This window comes from Natator depressus, chromosome 11 (assembly GCF_965152275.1).
Source record: "Natator depressus isolate rNatDep1 chromosome 11, rNatDep2.hap1, whole genome shotgun sequence".
Taxonomy (NCBI): Eukaryota; Metazoa; Chordata; order Testudines; family Cheloniidae; genus Natator; species Natator depressus.
The window spans coordinates 47,201,014-47,225,581 of NC_134244.1; the positions used below are offsets into that span (position 1 = coordinate 47,201,014).

General features: G+C 43.1%; 1 protein-coding gene across 2 annotated transcripts in view; it reads right to left on the reverse strand.

Moving 5' to 3' along the window:
• The window catches only part of FRZB (frizzled related protein), a 31,208-nt gene extending 8,811 nt beyond the window's left edge, over window positions 1-22,397 (reverse strand). The window contains exons 1-2 of one of the 2 annotated variants that reach the window (XM_074967724.1): window positions 21,797-22,397; window positions 6,842-6,889 (exon numbers count right to left, since the gene is read on the reverse strand). In XM_074967724.1, the coding sequence (XP_074823825.1) occupies window positions 6,842-6,889; window positions 21,797-22,256 (508 nt within the window). In that variant the 5' untranslated portion in view covers window positions 22,257-22,397. The remainder of the gene's footprint in view (window positions 1-6,841; window positions 6,890-21,796) is intronic. The other variant, XM_074967725.1, reaches the window with a different exon arrangement.
• Window positions 22,398-24,568: the final 2,171 nt, after the last annotated feature.

Consider the following 24,568-nt stretch of genomic DNA (forward strand, 5'->3'; position numbering starts at 1 on the left):
ATGGCAGCTCTCTACAGAAGAGTATAAGCATGAAAACACAAGCACATTTGTTACAGGAACATAATACCTTTAAACCCAGGGGCTGATGGGATTTGTAGTTTCCAGACCAGGCACATCATTAAGAAATGTCAGGTGACTTAGTGTCATGTGACTTTCTAGTGGCTACTGTGTAAACGAATGCTTCTGGCACAGTGTTGTGAAGGTTGGTTCTGTGGCCATATGAGATGAGGTCTAGAAGATATCCAGGAAGGCTACCCAGGGGAATAGTCAGTCTTCTCACCTACCATCTTGCTGAAAGGTCTTGTCTGGATGTTGCAAGTGTCTTGTATTATGTTAATCCTGGTTTGGAATCTCCTTTAAGTTAATAAAGCCAGCACTGAAGAAATGACCTTGGACTGAACTATCAATTGGGCTTTATTTTACCTTCCTTAGTTGACACATCTGCCCACTCACTGGCCTACACACTCTAAAAAGGACTGAACTAGGATCCAACCGGAGATTTTGACTAGTGCTCAGACAATTCTAATCACTGAAATTTTTGCATTTGATCTTTTTATTCTAACATGTACTAAAAAGAATCCTCTCAATAGGTGCCCTAAAGAAATATATGGCTAAAATATAATCAATCTCCCTGCCCATCCCACGCCAGAAAGGCAAAACAAAGAGCAAATTAAGGTGCTGATCCAGCAAATCTTACTCATATGGATCAGACAGACATGACATTTTGTATGTATATACTATAAATATTGGTATGAACAAGGTAATCAGCTTTGTTTGGATACTCTTCCATTTATAATCTGTATTTTAATTGTCTCAATATGATCATGATACCTAATGTGAGTTTTTGACACTGACTTTTGTGAGAGCAGTTCCTATGTTTCTACTTCATTCAGGGAAAGAATAAACGAAGACTCTTATAAGTAAATTAACACTTGAAAATTGCATGAATTATAATAAATAATTGTGGAGTGCTAACTATAACAAATAACTGCCCTGTGCAGTACTGCAGATCATTGGCTTGGGATGGGAGATGTGAGGAGACATTTTTTTTTGGCAAGAACCCTGGGGAAGGGCTCTTTGTAATCACTCCCCTCTCTAGATAACCAGCACAGAAGACGGTATAATTCAGCTCATAGAGAATATGCAGAACCCTGTGTACAACAATGAATATGTGGCCACATAATTGCCCTTCTATCTGAATTTTCTACACAACTGTGCTCTAGAATCTAAGCTTTCATTAACACAGTGAGGTTACTAGCCCTTCCAGTTGCAAAGATAATTCAAAATATAAACCCATGTAGCGGTGTCTGCATGAGGTTGCAGACAGCTGGAAACAATAATACAAGTGGGTACACTTCATTCATTTCAAATAGGTTGCTAACTCAGTCTGGAGCCTTTACTCATAATGGTGCTATCCGAAGAGTTAACTATTGATCATTTTAACAGAAAAAAATCAAGCTACTTCATTATTTTGGATGTAATGGAAGTTATTGAGACTTGGTAGAGTGGAGCAGCTGATTACAGTTGGCATTTGCTGGGGTAAGTGAGAAAAATTTAACCCTTCCCCACACATTACAGTACTGTCTAGAGCCATACTCAGAGCCAGCTCCCTGCTGGGACCCCCCCATCCAGCCTCTTCTCTGCTGTGCCCAACAGAGCATTTCCCCCATTATGTTTGCTAAGCACACAGCATTCTACTTCTATTCAGAAATACATAAAGAACATCCTATAAAGTAACAATTGCATCAGTACTCTTACTAGAAACATCATGTTCCAGAAATAGGCATATCCCGTTAGTGATCTGTTTTGCTGTTCTAGCTGAAGCAGCACATAATTCAGAACAGATTAATGGTCAAATTAGGAACAGAACCCAGGTGCCTTGACTCTCACACTCATGCTTTAAACATCTGACACTGCCTCCCAAGTCAGGTATGCATGCTTCAATATTAAAAACAGTAAAACCCAGCACAGCTGATTTATATAAACTGAAGATCTAAAACAGTGCCCATTTCAGATATTTCAGTATAATCTGAAAAGAACAGTTCAAAAAAAATAAACTTGTATTTTTGTGCTTTGAAAAAATTAGGAAGTTACTGTGTTATTTATTGGGGTTCTCAGTTTATCATTTACTTTGGCTTCAATGCATCCTTATAGTTAAAAAGAGAAAACAGTGTATACAGGAAAAAAGTACATTTCAAAGGAAGAGAATAATGTTTCTCCTGAATTTCAAAATACATTCTCAGAAATCTATCTATATGGAGAGAGAGAGAGAAAAAAATATGCTACGGAGTTGAGCTTTTCTATGTGACTGTTTTAAAATAATAAGGCAGAAAAGGGAAGTAATTTTTGTCTTTCATTAAGCCTATGTGAATTCATGTACATTTAGGCCAAATTACGGCTCATTTTGTAAACTGCCTCAAAACAGGTGCTCATAAAGGGGCCAGTTCTGTAACCCTTACTCATGCTAGTTTCACATTTCAAATTCAAACAGAGTCAAACCTGTATCCAGGAGAGTTATCTTAACAACACACAATGTCAATCCCTTAAAATTCCCCTTCTCTGCAGAACTTTATTCCACCACACTAGCAAAACACAAAATGATTGAAATTGACAGCAATGTTACCTATGGGTTAACACTCCTAAAACAATAAATCTCAGAAACTGCTTTAATCCAAGGAAAATATTTTACTGTAATTGTCCTAGAATATAATCAATGGGCTTCTCCCTGATCCCACTGAATGATACTATCTAATAACACTTATCAGCACTTTCAGTGTGTGTGTGAGTGTGTGTGTGTACACAAAAAGACTTGATTGATTGATTGGATGTCTCTTGCAGGGATGAACCTATGTGAGGAACAGTCAAAGGCATGCATATACATACACGCACAAACCCCGGAGGAGAACTTAATAGAATTATGCTATTGAAAGGCATAATGTCTCTTAGATTCTAGGAGAGCACGGAGGGAAACACCCCTTTCTACACATGTGTAACTGGAAAAGATAGCTTTCAGAGTAGCAGCCGTGTTAGTCAGTATCCGCAAAAAGAAAAGGAGGACTTGTGGCACCTTAGAGACTAACCAATTTATCTGAGCATAAACTTTCGTGAGCTACAGCTCACTTCATCAGATGCATGCAGTGGAAAATACCGTGGGGAGATTTTATATACACAGAGAACATGAAACAATGGATGTTACCATGCACACTGTAACGAGAAGGATCAGGTAAGGTGAGGAGCTATTACCGGCAGGAGAGGGGGGGGGGGAAAAACCCAAAACCTTTTGTAGTGATAATCAAGGTGGGCCATTTCCAGCAGTTGACAAGAAAGTGTGAGGAACAGTAGGGGGGGGAAATAAACGTGGGGAAACAGTTTTACTTTGTGTAATGACACATCCACTCTCAGTCTTTATTCAAGCCTAAGTTAATGGTGTCCAGTTTGCAAATTAATTCCAATTCAGCAGTCTCTTGTTGGAGTCTGTTTTTGAAGTTTTTTTGTTGAAGAATTGCCGCTTTTAGGTCTGTAATCAAGTGACCAGAGAGACTGAAGTCTTCTCCGACTGGTTTCTGAATGTTATAATTCTTGACGTCTGATTTGTGTCCATTTATTCTTTTACGTAGAGACTGTCCAGTTTGGCCAATGTAGATAATTATTCCCCTGGCCCAGCCATCTTGTTGTGCAGGAATATGGGACTGACCCTGCCCACACGCTACCTAGCCATTCTACTCTGGAGCTGCTAGAGCTACTGACAGTGCCGCTGCCTACCTTCCTTCTAACACCTAGAGCACTGGGAACCAAATGGCAGCTAGACCCCTAACTCCACTGGGAATGCAATGAAACATTCAATTTTTAAGAAAAAAGTCAGTGGGAGTTAGGGGCCTATGTGCCATGTGTGCCTTTGAAAATGTTCCTCTACAAATATATAGGGGCTCTTAAAAATATATAAAATATGTTGCTCCCATAAAACCTGGTTGTGTTACTGATCAATATAAGTACTCAAAGCTGGCAAATGTTTCACTGAAATAATAATAAAATCTGGAGAAACTTCTAAGCTACTTTAAGAGCATCTTATGAAATAGACAAGAATGTAGTTTCTCGCCAAGGAAGGAAAAAAATTATTTATATGCAGAGTTGGAGGCAAGACTTTGCCAATTGACTTTGCCAGGGATAAGAGCTGCTTTGAGTAGATTTAACATACTGACATTACTTACAGGCAACAATACACACAACTATTTGCAATATCCTTTAGAAATCATACAGAATGTCCAGCCCTGAATTTTTTAACACACTTCATTGTAATACTACTTACAAAGGATCTATTTACAATGGTGAAAGGACAAAGGCTGTTTTACTGAACATATAAACAAAACAAATATTAAAAAATAATGCTCCTTTCTGGTGGGATTAAATTGTGTTTGTCAATTGAAAAAAAATGTGCTATATTGAAACTTAAAATGTGATTCTACACTAAAAAAGTGTTTGTAAACATATTCAGCTTATTCTTCAGAGCTGCTCCCTGGGTGTTTTCACAATCATATCTGCTTTCTTTAGTAATATATATTTTTACTGCTTTTCACTCCTATTAGTCTAACAGAGCCAACACAGCTAAAATAATTTAAGCTGGACTCTTGTTGTGATGTGGCAAGAAAAAATAAACTGTTTAAATTCCAAGCAGTTAAGTCTGGGTGACCACAATGAAGACAATGGGATTGGCACTGAAACAATTTTTGGCCAGCAAAATATTTCATTACTGATGGTGCAACATGACAAGGAAAGTAGACAGCTTGACCTTCAGATCCCACAAGTTTGCAAGACTCATTATTTTAAAACAATCTTTTTACTTATAAACTGATAAGCTGGTATGAAAATCAGTGAAAGACAACAAACATGCATCCTACTATGTTCTTTTAACAGTAATTGTTAAGCGCAGAACTTCATTTAGACTATGCAAAGATCATTTTTGCTTGGTTTAGAGTTAAGTGAAAAAATTTTTACATTTGGGCACCTACAGTTATTCACTTAAATCCAGATTTAGGTGCTTAAAGCAGCCTGATTATCACTGAGAATTGTGGTTATTTAGCACCTCTTACAAAAATGCAGTTAGTAACTTAAATGTGGATTTAGATGCCTAACTTTAGGTGCCCAAGTCTGAACCTTTTGACCCATGTGATTTGACCAGCAGCCAATAACAAGTTATTGGCACAAATGGTAATAGAATCCAGGAGCTCTGATTGCCATTTCCCAGCTCTAATTCTCGGGCAATACTTAGGTATCATATCTATCCATATGGGGCAATTCAATTTTCTTTTTTCTTTTATTACCTAAAAATAGCGGTCAACTCGAAGGGATCAGTTCTGACACACAAACAAGACAATGAGAGGCTCAGCGGAGTGAAAATTCATGGATTCATAGTGTGAAATCCTGATCTTATTAAAATCAATGGGAGGTTTTCTCTTGACTTCAGTGGGGTCAATATTTCACCAAGAGGTTTTAAGGCCAGAAGGGACCATTATGATCAGCTCATTTGACCTCCAGAGTGATGTCAGAAATGGTGGTTGCTGGTAGATTTAATTAAACTTAATAGAAGAAAATTACACAGGAATATTATTTGCAGCAATTTGTAATGTATTTTGCTGTAAAGTAAAACAAAACAAATTTTCCTTTCCTTTCTTAACAAAGCCCAAACAGGCTACTTAAGATTAACTCCATTTGACTGAAATGAATAAATCACTTAATAATATAAGATACATTAAAACAACAAGAACAACTTATTTTTAGATCTTTGCTACAACTCTAGAAATTTCTGAAGCAAAGGAAAAAATTAAAGGCTACAGTATTTTTACAGCTTCATTTCCTGTTTTCCTTACAACTAACATAGACTCATGGATTCTAATGTCAGAAGGGACCATCATGATCGTCTAGTCTGATCTCCATGTACCCATGACTAATGCAAACAACAGTTTACTCAGCTACATGCTTTATATACTCTACAAGAAAATTCTATCATTTTGCTTTACAGTTTAAAGGTCTGAAAAGAGAGACTGCTGCCATTTCAAGAGAGTGCTATATACACGGGCCTGATTCACCACTGTTTCACTCCAGTAAATTAATAGAGGTCCACCAACATAAAACTGGACACAGTAGTAAATGGACCCTACATTATACAAAGAAGCATCAGAGTAACTTGTAAGGAATCTGATTCATGAGGGATTTGCATGCTGAACAATGCACACTAACATATGTGGCACTGTTGATTTTTCTTTCCAATGCTAAAATGTAAAGAGAAGTGTTGTCCATTGCATTAGCATGCTGTAATGTAATATGTGATTCACCTGTTACTTTGAATTACTGGGCTGAACAAACGTTCTTCTGCACACTGAATTTCCAGCTTGTGTAAAAAATAATTAGAAGGAAGATGACTTCCAGAGTTGTAGGGTCTGAGCAGCAAACCAAATCATATTTCTATAGTATGGAATAACAAAATGAAAGTGGAAAGCACAATAAGGGATGAATCCTAACAGACAAGAGCTCCCCTGAAATCAGTAAAGTCCTTTTGACTTGAAGGAAGTTTTGCCTGGATAAAAACAGCAGAATCAGGCCCTAGAAAAGTACTAAAAGTGAAATTCACATCTGTGCAGAGAGGCTTACCCACCACCTAAATCCAGCTTTCAACCTCCCTGAATGTCTTATTGAACATGTAACTCTCATAGCAAATACACAGTGTACAAAAAATTGAGACAACAGCGGAGTCTATGCATCATTAAGTACTGGTCTTATTTAAATGTTAAAAGAATCTGAAAGAAGATAACTTATTAAACAGTTATATATATAAAAATGTACTCACCATTGCCGGAGCCTCTACAGTTGCCATTATTAGAATCCATAGGGAAATCTGGTATGGATTCGTAAAATATGTTAGTATTTTTAATACTGGATTATTTCAATACAGCCACATTAAAATTGCTTAATTTTTCTCTAATATTTAGTGTATTAAAATGTAAGACCCTCTTAATGAAAAAGAGGTTGCAATGTTTTAGAGTCCTCTCCTGTTCCTACTGAAGTCAGTCTGAATTCTGTCTTTTAGCAAGCACCTAATGTTACATGCTGAAGCAGACTCTAGATTATTTATAGTTCACAACGGAAACTGTTGCATTTCCATTGGTGATGTGCACAGAGTAGCAGGATCTATACAAGAATGGAAATATGTGTCAATTCAGACATGAGTTTAGGGCAACTCTGAAATGTACATATCCTGCTTTTCTACTCAATTAGATGCTGGAGGACAATTCAGCTTTGATTTCCTCAGTAACAAAAAACAAACCAACCACAATCATGTCACTGAACGGAAAGCCAAAATAAGCGTTTCAGTTTTTCCCCCTTAAAAATTTTCTGATTATTTTGTGAGAGAGATCAGGAATAGGGGGAGGAGGGAGGGCATAATGCCCAATTTCCAAAGAACTGCATTTGGGGACATTCTAAATTGGGAATATGTGCTAAATTCATATTCTTATTTTCAAATCTATTATTTTTAAATAACACCAAAGTTTACCTGATTTATATGCATGTCTTGTTAATAAAAAATATATTAGCTGTTGCATATTATTCTCTAGAAAGAAGAAAAACTGAAGGAATAAATATATACATAGCAACATAGACAGTCACCCACCCTTGCAATGGAATTAATATGGTTTTGCTTGCATGCAGCCCCATGGAAGTTGCTTAGGATCAGTATGAGGCAAGGGTCCCATTACATGAATTCAACTGCAATGTCAGGGCCATAAGTTGTATTTACAAATGACATATGTGAGTGTGTGTGTGCGCGCGTGCATGTGCCTAAATATGGATTGAGGAGCCTAACTTTAGGCACCCATTTTTAAAAACGTCTGGGCTGTATATATCTCTTATTTCCTTCACGCATATTTATACCTTGTACAGCAGGCAACATACTTTACATAGGTGGCTAAAAGATATGCAGGGTGAATGTAGATTTTGACATATATCTAGTTTATTTCACTAAAATAGTAAATAACCTCTGGCAAACCTGAGACTTCAGCATTAAACATCTGTATCAATGTAGTAAGCACAAGGGTACAGGAAATGTCTTCACATTCCAGGGCACTTGTCTATTTAGCCCAGGATCCTCTCCTTGACAATGGCCAAAAACAGTTTGCCACATACAGAAGCACTGAACCCCCATAATGCATTTAACTGTACCACACTGCAGTATGGAAGAAATTTCTTCCTGACATTAGCTTATTCTTCAACTATAATTTATGCTGAGAAGCATAATACTTGTCATTTTTATCCTAACCAGTAAAATTTCAGCTACTATTCTTATTCATGTGTTATCAGAGACTTTTCTTGACTCTTGCTAAGCTGTTCACGTCAAATAGCATCGAGAGGTTGTGAACTCTACAGATCAATTATATATGGCTTTTTAAAAAGTGTTTCCTATTATCCAATTTAAATGTGTCCTTTTAATTTTATCAAGTATTTTCTTAACCTTTTATTATAGGACAGGATAAAAGGTATAATCCATATGGCCTTCTTCAAGCCTGTTTATTTTCTTACATATTTCCTCTTATTTTTCACCTTTCCAAACTCCAATACATAGTCTGGGACCTAGCTGTGTTTCCTTATTCAGTACTCTGAATCGTGGCCTCTCTTTGGACCTGTGGCAGTTGTTTCTGACTCTCCTATTGTTACTACCAGTCTGATACTACCCCCTCAGCAATTCCCATTACTAGAAGTCTTGTGACCTCTTAAAGAAATCTACAAAACGCCCATAAACTGGATCTTCCTTACACTTTCACAGCACTTACCCCTGTAACCTCTGTTCGCTTTCCCTGTCCTGCAGACTTGTCTGTTTCATAATGGGTAACAAGGGAATAGAAACAGAATCAAAAAGAGGGACAGAGGAAGGAAAAAGAGAACCTGGCCAGCAAAGAAGGTAAAAAAGAAACATCATGGGCAGTATTTTTCATATCTTCGTTCCCAAGTAGGGGGTGTGGAAGGAAAAATACGAAGCACTGAAATACACTCTCCAAAGTAAAGAAATGTAGATTTCCTTGAACCGATCAAAGCCCCAGATCCAACGTTGCCTGAACATTGGGGGTGCTTGCACTGCACATTGAGATCTGGATCTGAATTTTAGCTTGAGCCCATCTCCACATTAAAAACATTTTTTATTTTTTAGTATAGTGATCATGAGAAAGGCTTATATGCAGCGACACCCCCGAATTACACACACTTCCACTTCCTTCAGTCTTTTTAAATGGAAGTGGAAGAACCCCTCTTAAAATTTAAATCCCACACAAAAAACAGATTCCAGAGAATTTTATTATTAATGATTTACACAACACAGTAAATTCATATGACGCTTTACAACACTAGTTTAGATCCTGCCACTGGATCTGCTCGTGCATCCCCCTGCAGCTGAGCAAAGTGACATTCACATCAGTGGTCTTATAAGCAGGAATACATTTCATAATAGGAACATTTTTCAATAGCTTTAGGAACAGTGGACCAGATGCACAGCTGGGGTATATCAGTTTAGATCCACTGTAGTCCGTAGAGATACACCAGTTTACACAAGCTGAGGATCCGGCTCTGTTATCTTTGGGGTTGAGAAATGGTTATGCATGTTGTAACACAACCCCACAAACACACGGAAATGAAAAACTAAGCCACCTAACACCTTCACCCACAGTACACCTTAGTATGACCCCACCTATCATACATACACTGCCATCTTAACTCAGCTCCATCTTCAACCTTTGGCATGCTCTCGTTTACTAATTTATTTTCCTCCTCCCCTGGCGCTAGTAGTTATGGATGTTTGATGCAGTAGTTTGTTGTGCTGGCAGAGGTTAATTTGGGAAAGGGTTATGTGTAGAAGGGCAATTATAGGGGGTGATGTAAAACTCTGGCAACCCCAATGGGCAGAGTTAAGGTTGTAGTGTATGGTGTGTGGTAGCTGTGGCAATAGTAAGATGTGTGTCTATGGGAGGAGGAGGAGAAGAGGATATATATTATTAGGTGGCTTAGCTTTTCATTTCCTTATTTTGATGAGTTTGTGAGAGGCATGTCCTGTGTGTAGCAACCCTAACTGCTTCACAAGGAAGATTTTTGTGTATTCATCTCTTAATTTATTTAATACTTATTTAGGGGTAGGCATTGGATAAGTGGGGGGGCACGACATGTGGGGCTTAAAGTACAGTGGGAGAGCATTTGATCCCTTCTCTGTTGTAGAATACATTCTGACACAACAGTCTAGCTTCTCATAAAGAAGGCTTTATGTGTTCCTGGTCCTCATCCAATAGGTTTGCATGCAGCTCTCCCACCTCTCCCTCAACCAGTCACACTTGGAGATGCCCCGCTCTTCCCCATACCCCATCAGTCCAGCTTCTCTGAACACAGCATTCCCCGTCAATCAATCTTTAGTGCACCGAGTCCCAATAATCAGGTTTCTGTGTATTCTGACCCAATCTATTTAGTTTGCACTAGCCTCCATCATCAAGTTTACGTGCACCATGCACAAACTTTTATTCATAATGCAAATAATGGCTAAACACATTTGTTAAAAAGAACCAAAACAAATAAAAACACTCTCTCTGTGGCCCCCGGATCTACCTCTCTACCAAGTTTTGTCCACACAATTGTGTACAGAACTTTCTGACAACGATAAACAGCAGGCCTGCCAAGGGAAAAATTCAGCACAAGCTCAAATTCAAAGGCTTTCTATTACAAATTTGTTAAGAAACACCAAACAAAAACTGCATCAAAAATTCAAAAGGCCTAACAATTAACCCTGTGTGAAATTTCACACCAATCGGCTAACAACTTTTAGAGAAAAACAGGAATTTATGCCCCATTTTAAGGCCATTTTAGAACACAAGCCAGTAGGCGCCTCCGTAAGACAATATATCAATAAAAAGAAAAGGAGTACTTGTGGCACCTTAGAGACTAACCAATTTATTTGAGCATGAGCTTTCGTGAGCTACAGCTCACTTCATCGGATCCATACAGAACCATGTCTTGAAACAACATTTGGTAGTAAATGAAGACTATATGAGTTCCAAAGGAAAAGCGTACTTTCATTTATGTTCAAGACTATGCAAAGCACAAATCACAAATCTCCTCTGAATAAATGCAGACCCTTATCACTGCCAGAAACCGACAACTCTATGCTTTTAAAAAACAATGGCCTTGTTATAAGAATCCCTGACCTTTCCTACAGCCCGCTCTACCAAATCCATTTTCAGTGGAAAACTGTAAAAATAACTGAAAAAGAGTATAACAAAAGACAACAATTCAAGGGCCAGAGTGGGAGGAAAGGTTTGAAAAGGAGAGACAGACCGAGGTGATTTGGTAGAAAACTTTGTTGTGAATAAACAACCTGTTATGGCTAGAGGAAATCCAAGCATAATGTGATCCTGATTATTATTGCAATTAAAATGACATTGCGCAGCATTACAGAAGCCATTTCAGGAACTCTGCTGGAAACAGCAAAGTCAAACTGAGGGGTTGTTGTCTGGGGACTTTCTTCAGTTCTTTTGATGAGATGGGAACATTCCTCAGCACTGCTGACTAAGAAATCCCTCAACGTGAATTAATTTAGTTTTAATTATCTACTTCAGATATTTATTTGTTCTTTAATGTATCTTCTTTAACTGCAAAATATTTGCATTGTAGAAGTATTTGAGGATAGGGCATTATGTCATCTCTGAACTAAAAATGACAGAACAACTTTCAAGGTAACAGGAGATCTGTCCTTTGATTCACATAGTGAATCCTGACTCCGGTATTCTGCTGAGATCTTCCATTGAGTCAACAGCAGCTCTGTGCGTTAAGATCCACCAGCAGAATTTTGCATTTCATATGAAAATTAAAAAATTCTAGCTTTATTCACTTAAAATGATCACAGCCTTGGGTGGCATTTAACTCCACAAATCTTGACTTTGCACATAGATTATCAATACATATACCACAAAAGCCATTTTTTTCCTACAGTTCATGCTATAGATATATTAGAGAGAGGCAGTGTACGGTCACCAGCAGCAACACTGTTAGTAAGGTTTAGAATTCTCTCTTCTTTAGCTCATAACTTTCTCAAAATGTCTCTTGTAAGGCCAGAAATATACATTTTCAGCTTATAAGTGTTTATTTTTTCTGAAACTAAGAAAATGGTGTACTTGCATTTTTTATGTAGAGGACTGAAAAATGACAACTTAAAAATGACAAATCTGACATGTACACAGTCTTCCCTGAGGAATGTGTGGTTTGTTACATGCAAAATACTGCCCTAACTTATACACTTGTACAATTTCACTGAAGTCCATGGAGGTCTGCAAAGTATGTTCTGAGCTGAATTTGACCTTAAGTCTGGAACAACTGGATTGGAAATAACAGAGCTAATAGCATTTGCGAATAGTTATAATGAGCATGAACAGTTAAAGCTTTTACCTATGTTTTAAGTACTGCTAGTACTGGGGTGATGGAACAATTTTTGTGGTGGGGGTGCTGCTGATGGATGGATTTGGTGTTTGTTATTACTACTTCAAGCAAGGGGGATGTGACAGCACCAGTGATACTAGATGCGCATCTTTGTGTGTGTTTACACACCTAGAGGGACATAAGGAGGCAGAGAAGGAAGACTTAACTTAAGCTAGTGTTTCTCCACCTAGCCAATGAGCCCCAAAATATGTTTCACTCTGACCACAGAATCCCTTAAAAAAAAAAAAAAAAAAAAGGAGGGGGGTGCGATACAGCAAAGTGTCTCAGACTTCCAATTAGGTGCCCCTCAGTAAAGTGGTCCTAGCACTTGTTTTACTTGCTTTACATTCTGTGTTGGTGTTTCCTTCCCTTCCCCCCCCCCCACCCAATCTCACCAAGAGCACCACACACCTTCAAGCCATGTTTTTATTTCCTTGTAATATTGTATGTTCATTCTACAATGCTCCTCTTCCGGAATAAATGGACAAAGTATAATCAGCCTGGGGAAGCCCTTCCTCTCCTTTCCAAATGCAGAAATTCACATGTACCTTGACACTGCTCAAGAGTCCACTGATGTGATAGGCAATACATGGACCACCACATTGTTTCAGCTTCCATATGGAAACGAAGTAAAGTATCACTGGAGAATATGTTATGAATGCTACAAGCATGCACCAAAATAATTTAAGGACCTGGACCCTTCATGATGGATGCAAGTAACGCCAAGAATTAAATATATTATTTCTCTGAAATATTCAAAAACAGCATAGCAATCAACCTACTCTAATCACATATAATCAAGGCAACTGTTTTGACTGAAGCATAATTCAAGACTCGGCAAAGAAAATATCTAGATCTATGAAGTTACACTTCCATATTCTGAAGGTGCAATATGACACAGAAGTTTTCTTTTTTAACAGCTATGTTCCTGCCATTTGACATAAACTTCTCCAATTTTTATATGTTAGACATTTCCAGAGATAAATGTTCAGGTAGCCTAAACCATCTCTCTTATTTTGCAAGTGCCCCTTTCTATCTGCTCTTGTTTTATTGTTTCTATTTGTTCAGGAAAACATCCCTCTTCAGGACTTCAGCACTGTCATAAATAGGGATAGACATAAGCACATGCTTAGGTGTTTTCCTTAGTGAAGTCTTTAGCACTGACAACATATTTAATACTGCACGGTATAGAAAAACAAAAACAATTCCTGCCCTCAAGCCCTTGGAATCTAAAAGCATGACACACAGGTGGCAGGTTATACTGAGTAATCCAGTGAATGGGAGGATCTGGTCGTTTGTTTGTTAGTTTTTAAATTGTAAACTCACTTCTTGCAGGCTTTGCAGAATGAGTGAGTTTTAAGAGGGACCTAAATGAAGAGAGGGTGACTGCTTGGTAAACTCAGGTGAGAAGAGCATTCAACTAGCAAGAAGTCAATATGGAACAACACAGAGACAACAATGGGTGGAGGAAGCAAATGGGGTAACAAGACTGGCATGAATGGCAGAGCCACTTGTGCACACAATAGCAATTTAGCACATACAAAATGGTGTACCCCCACATCTGTAGGTAGAATCGCTTACATGCGCAAAAGCTGGTGACAAAAATCAAAGGCCAGAGACATAAATTTGGACCTTAGCACTCTCTGCTCCGACAATTGGAATGTAAACATGTTGTAAATATCGTTTTCTTCTCCTTCAAGGATTGTCTTAATTAGGTTGATCCTGAAGACTAATCAAAGATATACAATTTCACACTGGCCTCCAGAGTCAGCTATAACCATTGGTGTGTTTAAAGTTACAGTATCTTCTAAATACAGACCTGGAGATTCTCTCTTTTACAACAGTATAAAGGAACAGCACAAATCTAAGGGCCAAATCTTGGCTCATCTGCTTAGTGAGCACAGAGCTTACCCAGAGACCCTCTGCTCTGTGGTTGACCAACTAGATCCTTCTGTATGGAGATTGGACTCCACTGACTCATAAGAACAGCCCTACTGGGTCAGACCAAAGGTCCATCTAGCCCAGTATCCAGTTTTCCGACAGTGGCCAATGCCAGGTGCTTCAGATGGAATGAATAGAACATGTAATCATCAAGTGATCCATCCCCTGTGTCCTAATCCTAGCTTCTGGCAAACAAAGGCTAGGGACACCATCCCTGCCCAACTCATATGAGGTTTTCAGGGAGTAATGTCAGAGGAGGTGGTGCTGCCCCCCAATATCCCCATTTAAGGGTGAGATCTCCCCAGATGGGTGACTGCTGAGGAAACAGTGAGGGGGCTGAGTGATCCCCTTTCAGCCTCCTAACTCCATTCGTACAGGGGTGCTCTGCTCTGACTGGTCTGTCGAACCCTTGACTCCCCTCTCTCCCTTCAGAAAAGGAGACAATAGTTGTTAATGGCAGAGGACGGGAGGGGCACAGAGTAACTGAGATGCCCTTTCACAGCAGTCATTAGGCTGAGTGAATGGTACAGCAGTGGCCATATCATCCCTTCCACAAGTAGGGGGCTCTGGAGTAACAGTAGTGAAAAGACACAGACAGCTCCTTCCAGAGAAGTGGCCTTTAAATCTGCTTTACATCATAGCCTAGATATGAAAGACAGAAGCCCTAAGCAGGGTCATGGTAGGAATCACAACAGCTTCTCCCATTGCAGCAACTGAGGATGGGCTTTTGGCTAGGGTGTTGCCCTGCCCTCACCCAAGACGGACTCATCATCTTTTGTACCAGTCACCGTCCAGTAGATTTAGCAGTTGGGAGTTCGGTACTATTTCAAGCTCTGGTAACACAGGCTTATGGGAACTCAAATGGACAAAAGGAGTTGGACTCTGCCTTATGGGAGAACCCTGTACTGAGCAGGGAGCTAGAAAAGATGATTTAATGGGGCTCTTTCAGTCTCTAATTTTAACAACTGTACAGTTCTCCTTAAAATGGCTGCTAGCAATGTGTTTACTGGAATGAAAAAATAGGTGGGAAAGACAGACCTGCCAGACCAGTGTTAAAGAAAAGCCTCTCTGTTCTTCACAGAGTGGAGAAATGATCAAATAACAGTTCACACATGGAAATATTTGGGCTCTAATAGGGTGACAAGCTTAGAAAGGTCCCCAGTGATATACTACATAAATAATACTGGCACAAGCCAAAGCTGCTGTGCTCATTAATGTTGTGGTCAATTAGAGCTGATTTATCTAACTTGTTAATTAGGGCCACTCCCCTGACCTTTTAGGGCCCATACACTCACTGTTTTACATACTTGACAACTGACATCATGTGCAACAAACTCTGTGAGGAAGAATGTGCATTTTTCAGAATTTGCTTCAAGATGCTGCACTTCATCAATTGTAGTTCAAATTATGCAAAAGTGCAGGTCTGGGAGAATGGAGCCCAAAGTTAACACTCTTCTGGTGAGAATGTTGAATGCTAATTAGTGTGCACAATTTCCCTATATGTAAACTGCTTTGTATTATGCACTTTTTCGTCCCTTTGTCCTGTTATAATTATAAAACTGATGCATGAACATCAGTCTCATGAAAGCGAACAAAAAGAAATCTTTTCTGAAGTTAAACAGAAAACCAGTCCAGTCCTTTTACCCAGCCAGAGCCAGAATGAAGATCTCACCCTCGCAGTCTAACAACTTGATCTGACTGCCAATCCACATGCACAAAAATGAGTAAAGAAACAAAATTTTATTTTAATTAAAAATACTATTTGCTATATTGTGGATTAACTGGAAGAAACTCTGCAAACTGAGATTTTCTACAATGCGATAGAATATAAAGTTATTTCACACTGTGAATCTGTATACTGTAAATTGTTCACTTGGGAGGAGGTATGGTAGGGGTGGGCAAACTACTGCTCACAGGCCAGATCCGGCCCCTCAGGGCTTTGGAGCTGGCCTGTGGGATTGCCACCCATGTGGCGCCGCGGGCCCTGTGCCGCTCCCAGAAGCAGCCAGCACCACATCCCTGAGGCCGCTGGTGGGGGGCAGGGGGGACAGAGGGTTCCGTGCACTGCCCTCACCTCCAGGCGCCACCCGCCGCAGCTCCCATTGGCGGGAATGGGGAACTGTTGCCAATGGGAGCTTCGGGGAGGTACCCACAGAAAAGGGCAGCGCACGGAGCCCTCTGCCCCCGCCCCCAGGGAGCACAGGGACGTGGTGCTGGCCACTTCAGGGAGCAGCACAGCGAGGAGCCAGGGCAGGCAGGCAGGGAGCCTGCCCTGGCCCCGGTGCACGCTGCTGTCACCCGGAGCTGCTCCAGGTAAGTGGCGCCAGGCGGGAGCCCGAACCCCTCCTGCACCCCACCCCCCAACCCCGTGCCATACCCCTCCTGCACCCCAACCCCCTGCCGCACCTCACACTCCTCCTGCCCCCCAACTGCCTGCCCTGAGCTCCCTCCCTCCCTCCGCACCCCTCCTGCACCCCTGCCCTAAGCCCCCTCATACACCCCGCACCCCTCCTCTGCCCCAACCCCTTGCCCTGAGCCCCTTCCTGCACACCACAGCACACACTCCCTCCCTCCCACATCCCAACCCCCTGCCCTGGCCCTGCATGCAATTTCCCCCACCCAGATGCGGCCCTCGGGCCTAAAAGTTTGCCCACCCCTGAGGTATGGTCTGGTGAGCAGAGAAAAGGAATTGGACTCAGGGCTCCGGGGCTCTATTCCTGACTCTGCCACTGACAACGAGCTTGATTACATCATTTAACCATCCCATCCTTAATTTGCCCTTTTACACAATGGATTGAATAATACTTACCTTAACCAGTCAAAGTTTAGAAAGAAATCTGTGATCCCTGGACAAAAGGTGTGACAGAAGTGCAAAGACCTATTACTCTGTGGGTAATATTTTCATTTTGAATGATGAAAACATTTTCAATAATAAATGTGAATTTACATTTCCATTGACTGTGCATTTCACCAACAATATTAGGTGCAGAAAGTGCATTCTTAAGAGGAAAAAACTTAGGAGAAATGCCTTGTATACGAATCATTAACTATTCTGTTATTTGTATTAGTGATGTTTTCTACTAGGGTACAATCCTCTAATAGGATGATACCAGTTTTCTTCTGACCTTTTCCTAGATTAGGAATATTTCATTATATTTTAAAGGGGAGGATTTATTCCCCCTCCCCAGAAGAATGCCTTCAGTCCAGGGGATAATATGCTAGTTTAATTTTTAAATCCCAGAAATCAGAATGTCATCAGGTTTCCAGTCAGTGAAGTATTCATGGATTTCACACTGGAATCATTCAAAGAGGTTATTGTGCTGCTGTGGTCCTCAGCAATAGGTAACTCAGGGGCAATTTTAGAGAAACTTCCTCCCTTCAGTTTTGAATGCCACTGCTTTCAAATATCTGTTGACTTGCCAAGCCTCACTCAGTTTGGATCCATTTTTAAGGCAGTTTTGAAAGTATCTCAGTGCTGCTCAGGAAAGAGTCTGTAAATGTGTTTCAAAATGAGACATTCACAAACTAGTCCTAATTTTGGAATTCAAAACCAACCTCACTGAAATCCTCCCAGCAGGTCTGCAGCCCAAAGAAGCAGCAACAGATCTATAGACAGACACGCGGCGTTAGAGGTGGGGTACAATTACAGAGGAAGGAAAGGTTAGAGACGAATGAGGGGAAGGGTTAGTTATGGAAGTATAAGGAACAGAGTTAGCTTGAGTTATGGGTTGTAGAAGGAGATCTGAGAGTTAGAAAGGGTGCAAATGGTAGTTTGAAAGGTAGGAGTGGAGTTAGATTGGTATGGAAATAAAAAAATATACGGATAGGGGAAAGAAGTGATGGATGGGAAAGGTTAAATGGGCACATGAAGAGAAGAGTGTAATGGAATAGGGTATAAGATGTGATTGGAAGTGGAGAAAGCATTGGAAGAGGAATGATGGGGTTTGATTTATATGGAGTGGAATGAAAGGTAAAGGTCAACAGAATGATGGCAACAGTAATTAGTTACATATAGCACCTTTCAACCAAAGCACTTTGCCATGGGTCAGAATCAGAGGTGACATCAACGGTGATATAAATGAATCAACAAATTGGTGCAAGCTGGTGTAACTTAAACATCAAAGGGGCTGAAAGATAGGGCTGCCACAGAATGTACAACTAACAGAAGAGTGTAAGTAGGTGTAAGATAACCTGCTCTGTCTTATAACTTCTTTTTCTCACTACACCATCCTCTTCTGCCAACTTTGGCATGTAAGTCAAACCACTTAGCAATAGTTAACTTACACCATGGTATCACCTATAGTATCTCCCAGTGTGACCAGAGATATGTATTTCTCTCCGATGAGATAAACTCTGAGATATTGATCATTTTGTAAACATCTAGGGTTCTAGAGCCAGAGCCTTGACCAAATTCCAGTCCTAGCCAAATCCCCAAATTACATATTGCCTAATTTAGCTTATCTCAGCTCTTTCAATTGGAAATAAATGGGTTTATTTCTCCATTGCTTGTCCTAGTACATTGTGTTGCTGTGCACTGTTAAACAGGTTCTATGTTCCATCCCAGAGGTAGCTGCTCAGGGATGGGTAAAGTTATACCTTTTTGAATTAAAAAAGCCAGCCCCCAGCCTGACAGCTTTGCAGTGTTCTGGCAGCACAAAGCGGTTGGAAAGCCATCTTAACCAGTTATGTGGGGATTCTCCTATGGTAAGAGGAACAGCTAGATGGCACTGAGACACCCATCAACACCACCTTTACAGCTCCAAGCATAGGGAGCACGGCCAATGAAAGGGAATGTGGCCAGAGAGCTGATGTGCCCTAGAATTCTCCAATGATCTCCAGAAAGGCCTCCTGGAAGCCACTGCAGCCAGATACAACTTAGAGCAGCTCTGAGGCTACTCTAATTTGAACTGGGGGCCAAACTGACCCTCATCTAACCCTAGGACCAGGAGATGTACATGTTACCATGTAGCCATCTTTACCACACTCATCCTTCAGCTACACTGCCTGCAACCCGAATACAACTGAGGATCTGACCCAGTATCTATGCATGCCGTAAAACTAGTAATATTTGTTATAAGTTTATCTTAAAATATATATGCAACAATTACTTTCTGCCGCTCTTCCCCCAGCTGCCATTTCGCATGTCTTTGTGCTACTGCTGGCATGGGAACAGGTAGGGGCAATTGCTTCTCCTAACTCGAGCCTCACTCCTCCTCTGGCCACCACAATCTCTCTCAGTTGTCACCGCCATGGAAATAGGAGTACCACCTCCTTGCTCCCATCAGCACAAGCTAGCTTGTAGCATGAAGTTCAACAAGCACAAATGTGCAGCTGCTCGTCTATGCAAAATAAAGCGAGTGCAGCCAATTCTGGAAGGAAGCATGGTTTTAGTGGGTCTGAGTGACATCGTAAAGGGGAGTGGAGGGCATGGCAAATTGTATACACAGTATTCGGTACTGTGCGACTACTGCCCTACGATAGTACAGTTATGTTTACAAAATACTAAAACTGAGCTAAAAAGAATGTGAAATGGTTTCCATTTCACAGGATTTGAAAGAGACCCATTTTCATTTTTTCAACAAAATGGACTTTACAAAAAATGTAAGCTACTTTTTGAATAGAGAATGTTCCTGAATCTGTTGTTGAAAGTTTTCATATACCAAGGACCCATTTTTTGAATAAACTAGAAATGTTGATTACCCAGTAATGGCGTTGATAAAAATTTTGACTGAAAAATGTCGATTAAAAAAAATTACAAGAAGTTAAAAATTTCAAAAAAGAAAGAATTTCTTATGGAATTTTTCAGTTTTGGAAAAAGGCCATTTTCAGCAACAACAAATTTCACTCAAAAATCTCAATCAGCTGCACACAAATGCTAAATAAGAGTAAAAAGTTACAGGTCACAGAAACTTATTCACACCAAAGAGCATAAAGATATTATCAGAAGGGTGTAAGATTGGATTGGGGCTGAGGGTTAGATGAGCGCTATGTTTCGCCTATGGTAGGAGGCAACAGGAGTGAGGGCAAGAGCTGGGTTTGGAAATGGGAGACAGGATCAGAGGGACAAGTTTAGAATTGGAGGAAGGGGTGGCAGGGGAGGGTTATGTTCAACCACACATGGATGCAGTGTCCACCCTGTTTGGAATGACATTACTGCAGGGCACTTTTGTCCATTGTCTCTGCACCTTTATATGCAAGCATCAACTACTCACTCTCAGATGTCACCAGTATCCATGGAGTGAGATGGGAAGGCAAGGAGAGGAGAGTGGGCACTAGATAGGGGAAGGAGGGATAAAGAGGTTCTGGAAGAGAGAGCAAGATGCTACAAAGGGAAGAAGAGAAAGGGATGAGAGAGAGAGATTCAGGGGTAGGAAGAAGGTCAGAGGGGAGAAGAAGAGGGATGGCAGATGGAGCTGGCTGGGGGCCCATGTACCTGGGGTTGACTGAGATCTGAGCTGATCTCCTTAAGGGTCAGCAAAGCATGAGGGCTGGGAGTTGGAACCAGAGGGGGATCACAAGTGGGGTAGGCTGGAGTTGACTAGGATCAGAAAGGATGAGAAATGGGGACTGGATTCACAGCGTGCTGGGCACACGGGTGCTGGCAGAGAGGAGCGTGGGCTGGGCTCAGAGGGGTGTGGGCTGAAAGGGGAGCATAGAGAGGAGTGCAGGCTGGGCTCCCAGGGGCACAGGCAGGGAGGGGTGCAGGCTGGGCTCCCGGCTGCGATGGCAGGGAGGGGAGCAGGGAGGGGAGCGGCCTGGGCTCCCAGGGCCGATGGCAGGGAGGGGGGCATGGAGGGGAGTGGGCTGGACTCCTGGGGTGATGGCAGAGAGGGAGCCAGGAGGGGTGGGGTGAGGGCTCCCAGGGGCAATGGCAGGGAGGGGAGCAGGCTGGGTTCCCACGAACGATGGCAGGAAGGGGTGCGGGCTGGACTCCTGGGGCCATGGCAGGAAGGGGTGCGGGCTGGGCTCCTGGGGCCATGGCAGGAAGGGGTGCGGGCTGGGCTCCTGGGGCCATGGCAGAGAGGGACAGGGAGAGGAGTGGGCTGGGCTCCCGGGGCGATGGCAGAGAGGGGAGCAGGGAGGGGTGCGGGTCGGGCTCCCGGGGGCGATGGCAGGGAGGGGTGCGGTTGGGCTCCCGGGGGCGATGGCAGGGAGGGGAGCGGGCTGGGCTCCCAGGGGCGATGGCAGGGAGGGGAGCAGGGAGGGGTGCGGGTCGGGCTCCCGGGGGCGATGGCAGGGAGGGGACCGGGCTGGGCTCCTTGGGGCGATGGCAGGGAAAGGGGCAAGGAGGGGGGCGGGCTGGGCTCCCAGGGGCGATGGCACGGAGGGGAGCGGGCTGGGCTCCCGGGGGTGCGGCGCTTACCGGCTCCCTCGGCGGTCACGATGGCCTCTGGGGAGATGCAGACGCCGCGGTCGTAGACGGGCAGCTCCTCGCAGGCCAGGCTCTCGGGCCAGGTGTGGCGGTACTTGATGAGGACGGGCTCGCAGCCGGCCCGGGCCCGCTCGCACACCGACTTGCAGGGCTTGATGGGCTCGTGCTGGAAGTCGATGGTGCAGATGGGCGCGTACATGGCGCAGAGGAAGAAGAGCAGGTCGGGGCTGCAGTGGGTGCCCAGCAGCCCCTCGAACTGCTCGATGGCCAGGATGGCGTTGGCCTGGGTGCTGTGGTGCAGGTGGTTGGGCATCTTGGTCATGTTCCAGGGCAGCGACTTGCACAGCGGGATGCGGACCGGCTCGCAGGCGGCGCCCTGGGCCCCGGGCCCCCTGCTCAGGAAGAGCCCGGCCAGGGCCAGGAGGAGCGCGGCGGAGCCGCAGCCCAGCATAGTCCCGCCGGGCTCTGGGGTCGGGACCTCACACACACGCGCTCCCCGGACCTGGCGGAGCCGCCTCTTCTCTCCCTGCCCCTCGCCACAGCGGCTCCGGCTGCCACCTGCCCCGGGCAGCGGGGCCCGCCCCCTGCGGCGCTAGGGGTCGCGGCGGGATCGGAGCAAGGCGCAGCCGGAAGGGGGGGGATCGGGGGGCGCTGCACCTGGGGGCGCCCCGCTCCTGCTGGCGCCGAGCACGAGGACGGGCCCGCGGGCGCCCCGGCAAAGTTTGGCCAGCGCGGAGCAGCGCTTGGGACTCGCCGGGCCCCGCTCCGCAGGCTGAGGGACGGGCCGGCTTTGCAATGAGGGCTCTGTCTGCAGCCCAGCTCCTTTTCCCCTTCCCACCTCCTGGCCAGAGAGCCCCAGCTCCTCCTCCCAGCCCTCCTTAACCCTGTGCGGCGGCGGGGAGGAGGGGGGACGAGATGACCTGCGGCTGCATTCACTTCCATCAGTATAAGACACCGCTTGTCCCGTACCCCACCCCCCGCCCATCCCTCGGGAAAGCTGCGAGCTCTCAGTTTTCGCGGGCGCTGCAGCAAGGCAGAGAGGGGGAAGCCAAATCAAGCTAGGCCTTGTCAAGCGACTGGAAAGTGCGGGGCAGCAGAAGCGCCCAGCCAGCCCTGACAGAACCTCTTGAACCAGATCTGGCAGAGCTCAGAGACCCACCACCTCTTAAGCCAGAAGGGAGCAGCATGATCGTCTGACCTGCACATCGCAGGCCATAGACCTCACACACCCAGACCCCTAGTCTCTGGCTGAGTTACTGAAGACCACAGATCATGGGTTAAAGATTGCAAGCTCCAAATCTACACTTTAGAAACACATCCCTCCTCCCCACCCTAGCATGGAGGTAAAGAAAAGGAGAGTCTCTTTCAGACACTCCACAGGACACAAGGAGGCGGGTTTTTCCTTCCCGAGTCTCTCTGTTCTGGTGTAAACAATTACCTCTGGGGCTTTCTTTTCAAACATAAGGGGTAGAGTTTCTGATCTGCCTTGCTGCACGGGATCCGATGCCTTTGAATCGCAGCCCTTGCCAAGAGGGCTGCATTCATTCTGACACTGCCCACCCCTCCACAGCCAGAGTCCTGCGGGAAACTTTCCCCACAGTGGCAGAAAGTGGTTCTTTCTCTCCTTCAGTCCAGATGCATTTAATCTAGAGGAGAAAATAGAAAGCAGATCCATCCCCCAGCAGCTTGCTCCCTCCAGCTAAAGTAACCTCCTGTTCAGAGTACAGTCTAAAATGAAGTGACCTACAGAGGCATCTTCCCCTCTGCATCGGGGGGAGAGAGAGGACTCCCTCAGAGGGGCAACAAAGCCCCAAACAAAACAGGAAATCACCTTTGCTCTGCACCATTAAAATGTGCCTTTGTTTCAACGCAGCCATTTCTCACAGCTGATCATTTTTAGCCAAACCTATCCCCTTGGCTTCCACCCCCTCCCCCAGCACACACAGTGGGCTATCTGTTTCTGGCCCTGGATTTGACTTGAAGGCAAGAGGTTTAAAAATGTAACATTCACTTGCTGTTTATATGGCTTCGTTATTGCTGAAATAATTCTGGACAATGGTGCCATAAATATTTTTCCCCCAAGGAAAAGATTGTTAATTGGAGAACAAAGAATAACAGATGCTAAACTTGGATTAATTTAGTTGAAACACAGGGTGGTTTATTTTGGTGTAACTGTTTAGTATCTTTAACAACAAATAAATTAGGCATGAGAAATATTAGCACTAAATTATTTGGAAAAAAGAAAATAGAGCCATGCTGAGATAAATACCCCTCTTCTGAATAGTAAATTTGGAGATAGCTATATTCAAGCTAGAATGCGTTTGGGACTCTTATTAGCAGTACTGTTTTGAGATGGAAGATGACAACCTTCACACAGCCTACACTGTTAAGTGGGAAACCATGACTATCATCATCAAACCAGCGACTGTCGACCACCTGGTCAAAAGAGCAACAAAATAATTCTGCCTTTTCAGGCCAATGTACTAGGCAGATCAAACCTGGGTTAAAGATCTGCCAGTTGAATGTTGAAGACTCATGGTCCAAGAGTGACTGCCTTCAGTATTTTCTCCAGATAATCAACATCAAAGTCCTCACCCTTCAAAAAACCCACATTGCAAACAAAGAAAAAGCCTGTTGTTACAAAATCAATAGCTATAAACTCATAGCCAGCAATTACCACCCAAAATAAGGGCTGGCAATTTACATAAAGTGGGAGATCAACCAATATGTGGTCCTACCTCCTACAGAAACAAACTACAATCT